This window comes from Periplaneta americana, chromosome 17, assembly GCF_040183065.1.
Source record: "Periplaneta americana isolate PAMFEO1 chromosome 17, P.americana_PAMFEO1_priV1, whole genome shotgun sequence".
Classification (NCBI taxonomy): Eukaryota; Metazoa; Arthropoda; class Insecta; order Blattodea; family Blattidae; genus Periplaneta; species Periplaneta americana.
Window position 1 is genome coordinate 9,386,226 of NC_091133.1, and position 13,979 is coordinate 9,400,204.

A 13,979-nucleotide genomic window follows, 5' to 3' on the forward strand; every position below is an offset into this window, starting at 1 on the left:
AGCTTCATCCAGCCGAAATAGTGCATATTATGTAAGAAAGTATAACAATGAAATTTACGCTAAGCATTTGTGGTTACGTGGATGTGAACAAAAAAAAATCTGTATTTTGTTTTCCTTCCCTCCCCTCCGGTGGTGATGCTGCATGGACTAGGAGTGGTGTAACATATTTAGGACATTTGCCCCTAAAAAGCAAAATGCACGAATCTTCGCAGCCTCACCTGAAAAATGCTGTTTCATTGGCTATGTTAGGCAAAACTAATATTGCTGTGCAATTAAGTGAAACGAACAGAACAGAAATTCTCAAACATAATCAAGAAGTGAGAAGAAATCGTGAAATTATTTTTAAAAAATATTGATTATATCAAATTTTGTGGCCAATATGAACTTCCCTTTAGGGAACATGATGAAAAAACGATTCGAAGAACCCTGGTGTATTTCGTGGATTGATACAGTTCGCGAGTAATCTAAATGAGCCTCTCAAAAATCATTTGGAACATGCCACTGTTGAAAGGCAATTCTAAGACAATTCAGAATGCACTGGTAGATTGCAAGTTGAGTGTCTGCCGATCTGAAATTCAGACTGAAATCGATGGTATTAGTTTTTTTTTTTTTTAGCTATTAGCAAATGATGCCACAGACATCTCCCAAATAAGTCAAGAAATTTTGGTTTTTCGATATGTAGTGCATTTATTTTTCTCCTATACTTATAGTAATGGTACAGTATCAAGAACTGAAATTTGTATGTACCAAAATCTACTGCAGCTCTCCCTATCCACAAGTTCACGAGCCGCCACAGACTGATAGTCTTTCTCTTAATTCTTCAAGTACCAAATAATGGTCAGAATTACATTCTGCCCCCCTGAAAGTTCGAATGTCTGCTATACTAGCATGTCTCCGTTTATCTATCAAGATGTGATCTACGGTATTTAGTTGTGTGTCAATCCATCGGGAGAAGTTCAAGTATATTTATGTCCTTATGGGGGAATGTTGTACTTTTGACAATTAAATTTTTTGATGTGGCAAAGTTGACTAACCTAACTCCATTGTCATTACTAGTGACGCGATTAAGGAACGTCTTTAGTTCAACCACAGTCTAGTATATACAGTCACGAAGCCCAATACGTAATAAGTATGCATCCTTACACATGGTGGAAGAATATTATTCTTCCACCATGACCCATAGATAGTTTCTAACCACTAGCATCGCTAACATCGCCTCATTACAGACAATACGAAATAGTACCGGCATAGTCTATTGTTCCTAGCACACCTCCAACTCAAGCTTCGTGACTAGGCTATATACTAGACTGTGGTTCAACCGCTGGTCCTATAGAGAGGTGTGCTATGTTTTTTAAATTAAAGAAGCTCTTTTAATGGACAATAACTTAATATGTAACTGAACTCAGTGTTACGAAAAACATTCTAGGTTCATGTTCTTTTATAATTTGTTTTTGCTCTATTCTCGAAACATCCCTTTCTATTTTGATTGTGTGTGTTAGTCTTTCGCGTAAGTAGTATCACGGCTTTCTTGATCACCTAATCCAGAACATTTAGTTAAATAAAGTTGAAATTTTAACCTAATACCACAGTCTAATACACTGTGCTAATACATTTATTAATATCCGACGTCGCTAAACTCATAGCTGAAACAGGTATATAAATCCATTATAAACTTCCACGAGGTAAGGATATTGTTGCATTGTATTATTGGCTAAACTAACGCTGAGGTAGTTCTCTTTGTTCTCCGCTTTCTTTTTATCCTTCTTTATAAGAATACTGCGTTATTAAAATGCAATACTACATGCAAATAAATTACACATTACAATATTACTAACTCTTTCGAATACAATGTACACACATTATTGCTAGCCTATTTTACTTTCCTTAAATTTACTATTTACAATGTGTCAACATATTATATGCTACTGTTGAATCTTTTAAATACAATGTACAACACTATTTTACAGCCTATTCTATTTTTCCATTAACAAATTTTAAAAAATCAATACTATTGTTAATTCTTTTAAACACCATGTTTAGATGTATAGGCCTACTATTTAACAAATTAACCTTATTTTCCTTAAATTTACTATTTACAACGTGTCAACATCTATACTGCTGTTGAATCTTTTAAATACAATGTACAACACTGTTTTACAGCCTATTCTGTTTTTCTATTTACACATTTTTTTAAAAATCAGTACTATTGTTAATCCTCTTAAACACTATGTTTAGATGTATAGGCCTACTATTTAACAAATTAACCTATTTTCCTTAAATGTACTATTTACAACTTGTCAACATCTATGCTGTTGTTGAATCTTTTAAATACAATGTACAACACTGTTTTACAGCCTATTATGTTTTTCTATTTACACATTTTTAAAAAATCAATGCTGTTGTTAATCCTTTACAGCCTATTGTTTTTTTTACACACTTTTAAAAAATCAATGCTATTGTTAATCCTTTTAAACACTATATTTAAAGGTATATTTAACAACTCAATCTATTTTCCTTGAATTTACTATTTACAATGTGTCAAAATTAATTGTTTTTGTGAACTTTTTGAATGGTTTTGTATATTTATTTACTAAATCACAATTGCTCATCGGCCAGTGGCCGCCAGCTATAATCACACTTTTCCTGAGGCTTAGTCTTTGTTTATTTAGTAATTCACATTCCGAGAGCTAGTGATCAACAGTTTGTGGACTCAGTTTGCAAGGGCATATTGGATCGTCCATGATCTTAAGGGTACGGCCACATAGCTACATTTGTAGCAAGTTTTCTGGGACAAATGTAGTTGGAATTATAGACTGCATTGAGTTAAATGGAAGCGGTCACACGGAGCAGTAAATGTAGCAAGTTTGGCGCATCCCAAGGTCGTGTCGCAACTTGAATAGGTCCGGGTCCATTTTTTCTGCGACATTTACTGCTGTTGGATGGCCACACGTAGCGACATGGATGGCTACACTTGCAGCTACAAATGTCGCTGCGATGTGCTGTGTGTCAGTATGTTTGTCATTTCGTTTACATATTGTAGCCAGGTCATCATTTCTTTAACCTGGAAGTATTTGACTTCTCTGCCTTTGGTTTTCTTCGCATAATTGTTGCATCCGAACACAGCAGACTATGGCATTTTGTAGTTTTTAAATTATACGTAGAAAAACCTGTATAAACTTTTTTATTTACATTTCTTAATTTTACAATAATAATAATGATGATGATGATGATGATGATGATGATGATGATGATGACGATGATAATTAACGTGCAAATTAACGTGCAAAACAACAGCACAAGGCCAATTACAGTTTAGCATAAGATACAAAACAAAACACAACAACAAATGATGATGAAAATGAATGATAGAAAATGGCAGTGAGACGAAATACAATCAATATAATAGTCAACATTAATCATTGACCAAATGCAACAAAATAAATAGCACAAATAATTATTAAAATTAGTACAGCGAGATAATTAAAATAATGGCAATTAAATAAAATAAATTACAAATGAATTAATGAAATCATATAAATGAAGACTGGAATAATATAAGTAGTATTGTAAAGATATGCAATTGACAAGAATAGTATGATACATATCTTAATAAGTGGCATAAATTAATAAAACTGACATAAAAACTCAAAAAGTATATACTACACATTAAATGGATCCAAGTTCAATCCATGCAAATTAGTATATTTTATACATCTGCGGACCGGAGAGAGAGATTTAGAATTGCTATTGTAAAATATTTTATGAAATCTTAAACCCTTAGCAGGAATACGAAGACTGATATTGCTTATGAATGATTCACAATCAATATCACCCTTAATGACTTTACAAAAAAATAAATAATCAAGATCTTGACGTCTGGTAAACAAACTACCGCAATTGAAATATTTTCAATTAATCTCATATTTATAATCGGAATTTGGTAAAAATCTATAAGAACACAAGGAAATAAGTTTTCTTTGAATGTTCTGCAATTTAGCCGAGTCAGTGGAAGTAATGGAGTTCCATACAACAGATGCATATTCAAGCTTGGATCTAACCAATGTATAGTATAAAATTAATAAACATATAGGAGTAGAAAAGAATAAGTTACAGATCTAATTAGACCAAGCATTCTTAATGAATGGGTATAAATATATTTCACATAATCATGGAAATATAATTTTGAATCAAGTAAGACACCAAGATCTCTAATACAATCTTTCTTAGTAATTACGACATTACTAAGAGAATAATTACATTTTAGGGAAGTAGTGTCCCATGAGAAGGAAATTACAGAAGTTTTGGATTGATTAATTTTCATTCCATTTTCAACAGACCATTGTGAAATTGAATTAATGTCATTTTGAGGAATTTGACAATCAACCGCACTATTAATTTTACGAAAGATTTTGAGATCATCAGCAAATAAAAGGCAGCTAGAACTTATTGTTTTACTTATATCATTTATAAATAATAAAAATAGGAGATGTCCCAATGTAGACCCTTGAGGAACACCACATAAACTATTAAATGGAACCGAGAAAGAATTACCTAGTCGAACATAAGATTGTCTATCTGTTAAATAAGTTTCAAACCAATTAACGTATTAGTGGAGAGATCAAAATTAGTTAATTTATTTAATAAAATTTCGTGAGGAACAACATCAAATGCTTTGCTAAAATCAAAATAAATTGAGTCAATTTGACCTTGATTTTCAACAGCAGGCATTATGAGATTGAGATAAGAAACTAAATTAGTAGTAGTAGATTTCCCTCTGGTAAATCCATGTTGGGCCGAATAGTTCTTATTTTTGACATAAAATGAAGTGTGTTTGTGAATAATTTTTAAAAAAATTTCAGAAAAATTGTTTAGGATAGAAATGGGTCTATAATTAATAACACTGGGTTTATTACCATTTTTAAAAACTGGAATAATGGATGCTTCCTTCCAAAGTGATGGGTAAATTCCTGTTTTTAAACTAAAATTGAATTAAAAGTTAAAACGGATATGAGAATATTAGAGCAACCCTTGATTATAAAATTAGGAATGCTATCTGTACCTTTAGATTTATTAGGCTTTAGCTTTTTAATGGCTTTAGTTACATCATCGAATGTAATTTTAGGCAGGGGCAAACAGTCAGTAATATTAGAATCATAAGTAATGAAATTAGAGTTACAATTTTGTTGAACAGATTTAAATTGACTAGCAAATGCATTTGCAATTTCTTTTTCATCTGTGATGTGAACGCCATTTATTATTCATTCTGTGGGATTGCTATTAGTTTATAGCAAGCAATGATCAGTGATAAAGTCATTAATAAAATGATATTCGTGTGTCTCTTTATTTAACGAAACACTTTCAAGTTATTTAAATATGCTGTAAAGTTATTCTACAAAAATTCCCTCTCAGTAGACTACCCGCACATATTAACAATCCTTTATTAGGAAAAATTAATTTTAGAAACAACGAATAATTATAGTAATAAAAAAATAAAACTTAGGAGCAAATGTCTGACATGTTAGGCCTATTCGTGACCAATAATTTTCCACCTTAATTAACAATGTTGTTAGTTACTGGGAATTTCTTTATGAAATCCATATTTTTAAACTTTAAATTTATATTAATATTTATTTTCGCTTTAGTAATTCCCAAAGGAGATTCAGCGAGCCAAAGAATAAACAAGTCAAAAGACTTTTATCTACTAACTGACAATAAATAAATAATAAATGTCGTGCAAAAGAAAACAAAAAAAAATTGTAATAAAAGTACAAACAACCGTGTAAAATGAATGACTATTCTTTAATTTTTTAGGAATGAGATAGAAAGCGAAAATCAAATGCCTTGTAAAGGACACTCAGATTAAGACTTTAAAAACAGTGAAATAACAAATCAAAGTTATTCATTTTACAGTAGAGAATTACAATAATTTAGTGCAATGTAAATTTACAAATACATATGGATACACCGCGTAAGCTAATTTTAAATACTATTTTCTTAATCTTACTCCTGTTTTTTGTTACTTCACCGGAACGAAAAGTAAATATCGTCACTAAGTTCTCTTCTGGTAATTGAATTTGCAGCCAGGCATACAACTCCTTGGTATTTTATTCAGGCCTAATGTATTAAAAAATAAAACAAGTGACATTGATGAGTGCAGTGAAATTTGTCTCTCGAATTAACTATAAGATATCGCAATTTGTACCACCCCGCTTATCTTATAGCATTAGAATATATTTTGTTTGTCAAAAACTTTATGAGACATGAGACTGTAACATACCCTAAGGTTCACCTTTCAGTTTCCCCCTCCCCCGAAATTTAATAATCTGAGAAACGTGATCTATCATGTTTAAGAGAACGTAAACTCTGTTTTCTATTAGATAAGATGTATAATGGGAGAAAGGCATTCTCAAATTTGAAGGAAAACCCGTTTTTTTAATGGTTGAAATTCTCAGTATGTATATGTAATCATAACAACAAAATCAACTTGTGTTTATGAGGGAGTGAAGTAGAGAGGGAGACTGACTTTTAGTTGGGAAATTATTATCATGACAGATATATAACAATAAAATGCCAATATATATGACATATTTTTTTACTAATAATACGGTGCCAATAAATATTGCTTCGCTTATGTATAGTCCAGCTAAGTTGCCCTATTCTTTAACTCTCTTCAAAATATCTTTCTTTAAAAAGTATATACGTTTTTCTTCTTTCAATTTCGACTTAAAGAATACTTCAATAATAAAATGTATTAAGATTTCTAACAAACCCTTCACAGCAATTCTGCTTGGTAAAAAACGTACAATTCTTTTGCAGGACAGACGTCACAAATCAGTATTGTTTATAAATATTATTGTGTTATAAAGACATTTCCACCTTGAGTTGTATTTTGGAATATAAGGGTCAAGTTTAAATTGCCGCAACGTCCAATAAGAATTCTGCAAAAACCAAGAAAAAGGGAACTTTTATGATAGATGTGTTTACTTATACTCCTTTCAAAATGCCTTTCTTTGAGAGTACACATTTTTTTTTTCTTTCATTTTCGACCAAAGGTTTCCTTCAATAATGAAATCTATACAATAGCATTCCAGTAAATCCTTCACAGTGACTTCATTTGGTGTAAAAAAAACCACAATTCTTTTACAAGACAGATCTCTCAAATATGTTACAAACAGATTGCCTCTTTGAGCTGTGTTTTGGGTCATGTTTAAAACTCCTTTTTACTTGGAGATGCTTCAGAAATTCGTGTATTGACAATCTGTCGTACAATCCCAATGACCCTTCGACTGAACCAAGAGAAATTAGGTCTTCATACAGCCTTTCAGAAAACCCACACCGCACTTCCGATTGTTACTGACGAACAATATTGCCTGTTGTAAAATCGACGCAGGAATAAAAGTTAACTTTATGGCACTGCTATAAATTTTCTTCTCATGTGCATTACAATTGTGTGTGACCATAATAATGTACACTAACAACACACACAAAGCGACTTTGGCTTCATACTCCATCTCGGAAGAAAGCTTCCACTACACTACTGCTGAGTGCTGCAAAACGCAAAAGAACTAGCTACAGATGTCGCTACGTGTGGCATGTCATGTGACCACATGTAGCGACATTTAACGCAGAAACTAGCAGTAATTGTAGTGCCCGCGTGGCCACCCATTTTGCGACGATTACGGCAGCTACATTTGTAGCAGAAAACTTGCTACAAATGTAGTTCATGTGGCCGTACCCTAAATCGATGAAAATACGATGTTAGTTTCCCATGACCTGTTAGGATAGTAGCTAAGTTTGTACACATATGTAATTTCTTAAACAATCTATTCTGTACATTAGGGAAGAACGATGTTGTTAATTCACCCATGGTTGAGGTGTCCCATTCACCTTGCATATAGGAATCTGTGACAGGTTAAGTTTGGTTCAGGGGCGTATTTTGCGGGCTACCGGGGCTACCGGCGGTAGCCCAAGGAAATTACAAAAGAAAAAGTTTATAATATAACATAATGTAATAATTTTGTATTATTAGTTTTACCATAGTAATTAAAATAAAAGTAATTGTTAGATATATTTTGTGTAATAATAGGGTCAGTGGTAGCCCAAACCGTTTAACCAGTATACGCCACTGGTTTGGTTAGTCTAGGCTTTGTTATGCCTTACATATACGATCAGCTGCATCGAAAAAAAAAAATCCCTTAATATTTCAACGATTTTCACTTCCGAAATCACTGGAACTATTATAAGGGTAAGTTGCATGATCTTTTGTTCACAAACAGACTTTGGCTCAAACCGATATAGAACTTTCAGAGTAAATAGTCTCCCTATGCTTTCTGCATGCATTTCAGCCCAACTCTCCTTTGTAGTGTCGGTCGACTCCTAGTGGCGCGATTTACTTCATTCTTTACACTCGAATATATCAATTGGATAAAAAGTACACGTATTTATATTTGAAACTTTTATGGTGTGCACACTATTGTTTTGTATTATCGTTGAATAGGTAGTATAACATTTGTCTGTGGTTAATGTCTTTCTGACAACCTCATTTTTCAGTTGTCTGGCTATGTTTGCAAAGTAAATTCTGTAACTTTCCTGTTCTCGTGTACACATTCGTTTGTGTGTGTCTACTACGGAGATGTGGAATTAATATTTCACGTGCTATTAAATAGGCTATATACAGAGTGGACCAGAAGTCACGATTGGATATTGTTCATATTGAAATAAAACATTTGTTGCAAGGGAAAACTAATTAAAAACTTCCCTAGGCTGAGAGAGATATTTTTTCCCTTCATGCACTGTCTGTGGCAATAGTTTCCGTTAGAGTGAGTTTTTAAATTTTGGTTACAAGCCATATTTTTTTCTGGTGCGCACATTTGTTACTTGTTGTTGTCGATGTGTAATGTAATGCCTTTCTGTTGTAAACAATGGCGCATACAAGAGTGTATATGATTGAAGAATGTCTGGATTCGTGTTTAGGTTCATGAGAAACGACGAACTGGTTAAACATACGAAAAAATCAGAGAAAACTTCTTTTATCGCTATAATAAAGCAGCTCCAAGTGAAGCCAATCTCCGAAAACTGGAAAAGAAGACTTTCTCAACAGGCTTTGTATTGGATGCAAAACGCATCGGAGTACCTAAAAAATGTCGACGATGATGTCAATGACATCTGAATGAATCATTGAAACATTCACTGATGAAATCAACAAGGAAGCGATCGGCGGAAATGTAGATTCCAAGAACCTCGTTACGCCATTGTACAGTGGTCCAAAATCCATGTTTAGGAGGACAAAAGTAGAAAAAAAGACATGTCAAAAATGAAATAAAACCTTTAAATTGTCTTCCCTATATAATTGAGTAACACTCAGTTGATTATCTTAATCAGCGGAGATGGCTGCAGAGCAAGATAAACTGATAACATGACACATTTCAACCATTCAGCCTTCTTATTCAGCAAGTGCCGCGAGTCTGCCGTTTTCTTTGTGCTGTAACTTGTTTTAAATGGTCGATTCACTTCATATTTGGTATCAACATATCAAGTACTTTAGGTATGTAACATTGTTTGTTTTTGTTACATTTAATGTTGTTATAGCATGTCAAATTGGCATGAATGGACACGGGACAAATAAATATAACCATTGAGTGCAGATTTGGCTAAGGTAGAGAAAAAAAAATCATCCTTTGTTCCGTCCCAAAATGTTTTTTTTTTTTTTTTTTTTCACTTCGTCGAGTATTTATCTCTATTTTAAATGAATCCTTGAGGTGCTCAGATTTGCGAAAGTAATCAATTATGTGCACTATTCGTTCCAGGTGGAATTAGTGCAGTTTTTCTCGATCGCAGTTATTTAAATATCTGAGAACCGAATCTGTTTCCGAAGTACAGTTCAGGGAATGCAAGATGGCAGCTTGTTAATTATGTATCAAATAAGCTTCCCGAGTGCCCAAAAGGTGCAATTGTACCTAAAATGTTACATTCTTCCCATAAGATAATTTATTGTTGGAGAGCAAGACGATAATAAATATGAGTTTTTTTTAACGAACTGAACATTGGCTTAGTTAGCTACTTATTAAATTAAGTTCTCGTCGTGATAATGAAAATTTAGAGAAAACTTATCCCTGGAAAAGTCATGACTGCCCAAGAAAGCTTTTCCGTTACAGGAATTATGAGGTCGAAACAAAGACAATCCAGAGAATCAGAGCTTGTGTACAAAACAAATGTATTACCTGCAACTACTGTATAAAGTTCTATGAAAATCTGTCAGATATGAGAAAAGTTACTAATTTTGTCTAAATGCATTCCCCTATAAGGAGCAGTTCCCCTTACACCAACGTAATCAGAGTTTGTATACAAAACAAGTGTACTACCTGTAACTACTGTATTGTATAAAATTTTATGAAAATCTGTTAATTTTCTCTAATTTCACCCTCCTATAAGGGATAGTTCCACTTATACCAACGTAATCAGAGTTTGTATACAAAACAAATGTACTACCTGTAACTACTGTATAAAATTTCATGAAAATCTGTTAGATAGGAGAAAAGTTACAAATTTTGTCTAATTTCACCCCCCCCCCCCCATAAGGGGTAGTTCCCCTTAAATCAACGTAATGAGAGCTTGAATACAAAACATATATGCTACTTGTATACCTTATTTTATTTCAAGGAGTGCAGTTTGGTGGCTCCTTTGAACACCCACTTACAGATTTATGACTTCCTACACAAACAACTCTGACAATTCCATCCTGCCCCCTCGTCCCAACATTGCACAGTTGCCATAATCCTGGTGACCCTGAAATGAGACTGATGGGATTCTTGGAATTCGGAAAAGATGCAGCAACTCTGCCTCCACGTGGATTTGACGGGAGCCTGTCAATTCTTCTGAACAAGGGTTGTGATTGGTTACTGAAAGGAGAAGACAAGATTTCCGTCACCATAAGGAAGATATTTATTTATGACAACCAGTTAGTAGGGGGCAGTAGAAGGTCTGTCAGCAAAGTCCTTTCTATGAAACTGCACTCCATGAAAAAAAAAACGCAGTTTAACTACTGTGTAAAATTTCATAAAAATCTGTTACATAGGAGAAAAGTTGCTAATTTTGTCCAAATTGCGCTCCCCTATAAGGGGTAGTTCCCCTTATACTAACGTAATGAGAGCTTGTATAGGTACAAAACATATATGCTACTTGGAACTACTGTGTAAGATTTCATAAAAATCTGCTAAGTAGCTGAAAAGTTATTAGTTGTCCCGCTAAATTTACATTCTGGACCACTGTGCATTGGATGAAAAACGCAGGTTATCATGTGTGTAAGCCCACCATCATAAATGAATGAAAAGACTGGGATATTGGATTTGCCTATGCGACGTGATGCATGTGAAAATTTATGCAAGCAGATGCACATGGTAGCGCATCCAGCTGTGCATAAAAAATAATGGTGCACATAGCGAAATGATACACGTTTGACAATACAAGTAGGCGCACGTAATTTTTTTTCTTTTTTTCTTGCATATTTCCATCCATTAATATTAGCGAATTTAATAAATAACATGTTTAAGTATGTTGTGGAATTTTATTATTTCATGAACATATAACATATCTGATCATGACTTATGGCGCACTATGTACAAATAGATGACATAATGCATGCCAATTTAATTTTCTCCTTCTTATTCTTCTTCTTGTCCGCACCTGTGGAGTAGCGGTCAGCGCATCTGGCTGCGAAACCAGGTGGCCCGGGTTCGAATCCCGGTCGGAGCAAGTTACCTGGTTGAGGTTTTTTCCGGGGTTTTCCCCTCAACCCAATACGAGCAAATGCTGGGTAACTTTCGGTGCTGGACCCCTGACTCATTTCACCGGCATTATCACCTTCATATCATTCAGACGCTAAATAACCTGAGATGTTGATACAGCGTCGTAAAATAACCCAATAAAAAATTCTTCTTCTTCTTCTTCTTCTTCTGCTCGTTTAGGCCAGCTAGAGACCACGTGAAGTTATCCATTTCATATATTTCCGTTTTTTCTTTTTTATGCCTTTTCTTAGTCCTTGAAGCCTTTTATTACCACACTATCGTATTTATGTTGGAAAATTTGTTTTCTAAGTCAGCTGTTATCCATACTCATTGAATGGCCGAACATCTAATTCTTCCTTTTCTTATCTATCTGGCATATGCTCACATTCTTTATTCTAACCATGTCTAAAGTCTTCACTTTTTGTTTACAATGGCCCCAATATTTTCCTTAATATCATTTCTTCCTTCTCTAACTCTTCCATTTCTCCTAATTTCGTGCAAAACATACACTGAGTAGGATAGATACATTCCGTTGTGATTACTGTGTTATAGTATCTAATTTTATAGGTTATAAGTTTTTTTTTAATTAAATGTTTCAGTCGTGATGGACGTGATAAAGTTGGAACCTGATATCTACCCTGTGGTAAAAGAAAGAAGTAATAGCACAGATATAGAAGACCAGAATTCTTTATCACAGGTAATTGTCTATAATAATAGTTTTATTTTCCCTGGCAAAGTTAAGGCCATCAGGCCTTTTCTTCCACTCAACCAGGATCAAATCGCATACAGAAAAATACATACTGGTACACAAATATTAACGTAAAAATAATAATAAATATAATTAAGTAAAAAAGAGAGATTGAATACATATACACAATCAGTATTAACTTTAAAATAATAATAAAAAATATATAATAAAAAAAAAAGAGACTGAATACATAATCACAAACAGGAAAATACAATCTAGTATACAGTATTAACTTAAAAAAAGAAGAATTAATACATATGAATATAATCTCACAACTAAAGGAATAGTAGAATTACTATGATCAGCATAGCACGTGTTATATTGAGACAATGACAATTACCTAAATATAAATGTTAAGGGGACACTCTACTGAGTTTTCGTCAATTATGGTCAATGTTAAAAGTTAATTTTTTTTTACTGATGAACTGTATTGACGAGGAACAAACCCATGCACCATTTCATTGTACGTAGTCTTAGCATCATTTTAAAAGTTTAAGAAACAAATTATCTTTATATGAGACCCAGATATTTGTTTACTAAAATTATAAACACTTTTTTTATATTTTATTTTTTTCCGAGTACATTTTTCAACATAAAATTTTGAAAATAATTGTGCACATGTAACTCATCAACATCTATTCGATTTTAAAATTTCAAAAACTTACAATAAAAATTGTGGAGATTAGAAATCTCAGTAGTGTGTCCCCTTAATGGAAAAATAAAGTAATGACTGTGTAAAATAATAATAATAATAATAATAATAATAATAATAATAATAATGATAAATAAAAATTATACCTAAAAAACTAATTCTTTGCATTTAAAATATTTCTAAACGACCTAATTTTAAACAACTGAGGACTAAGACCACCCGTGATTTCCAGCAGCAGCGAATTCCATGAGCGGGCCATGGCTATTGAGAAAGAATTTGAGTACAGAGATGTCTGATGACGTGGTATTGATAGCAACAGATTGTGCTGTGAACGTGTATTTCGATTATGATGTGAAGCTAGGAGAGTAAACCGAGAGGCAAGGTAGTTGGGTGTGGAATCATGTATAATTCGATATAGCAGGCAAAGAGAATGTACTAAACGTCGATCTTGTAAGCGGAGCCAGGAGAGTCGTAGAAAATATTCCGATATATGATCATGTCGGCAGATATTGAAAATAAATCGGACGCAGACATTATGTACACGTTGAAGTTTTTGGGAAAGTTCAGCACTTAGGTCACTATATAAAACATCTGTATTGAGGTTAATTATTTTAATTATTAGCTGTTTATTTTTTAAATGCGTAATTTGTAATAACAAATCATCTCGCAGAAAAAGAATCCAAAAATAACCGTGGGCATGACAGCTCACACAGAGAAAGAACCACCCAGTTGATGGCTGGCCTCACATCCGCATTCCTCAACAGCGGTGCACTATTGTTCAACCAGTGCAGGAGTA

General features: G+C 33.3%; 1 protein-coding gene across 3 annotated transcripts in view; it reads left to right on the forward strand.

Moving 5' to 3' along the window:
- Nucleotides 1-1,260: 1,260 nt before the first annotated feature.
- LOC138693233 (zinc finger protein 271-like) overlaps nt 1,261-13,979 on the forward strand; it is a 34,474-nt gene continuing 21,755 nt past the window's right edge. Inside the window, exons 1-2 of one of the 3 annotated variants that reach the window (XM_069817034.1) lie at nt 1,261-1,337; nt 12,383-12,480. In XM_069817034.1, the coding sequence (XP_069673135.1) occupies nt 12,388-12,480 (93 nt within the window). In that variant the 5' untranslated portion in view covers nt 1,261-1,337; nt 12,383-12,387. Of the gene's footprint in view, nt 1,338-1,530; nt 1,683-12,382; nt 12,481-13,979 lie in introns of those variants that run through there. The other 2 variants (XM_069817032.1, XM_069817033.1) reach the window with 2 other exon arrangements.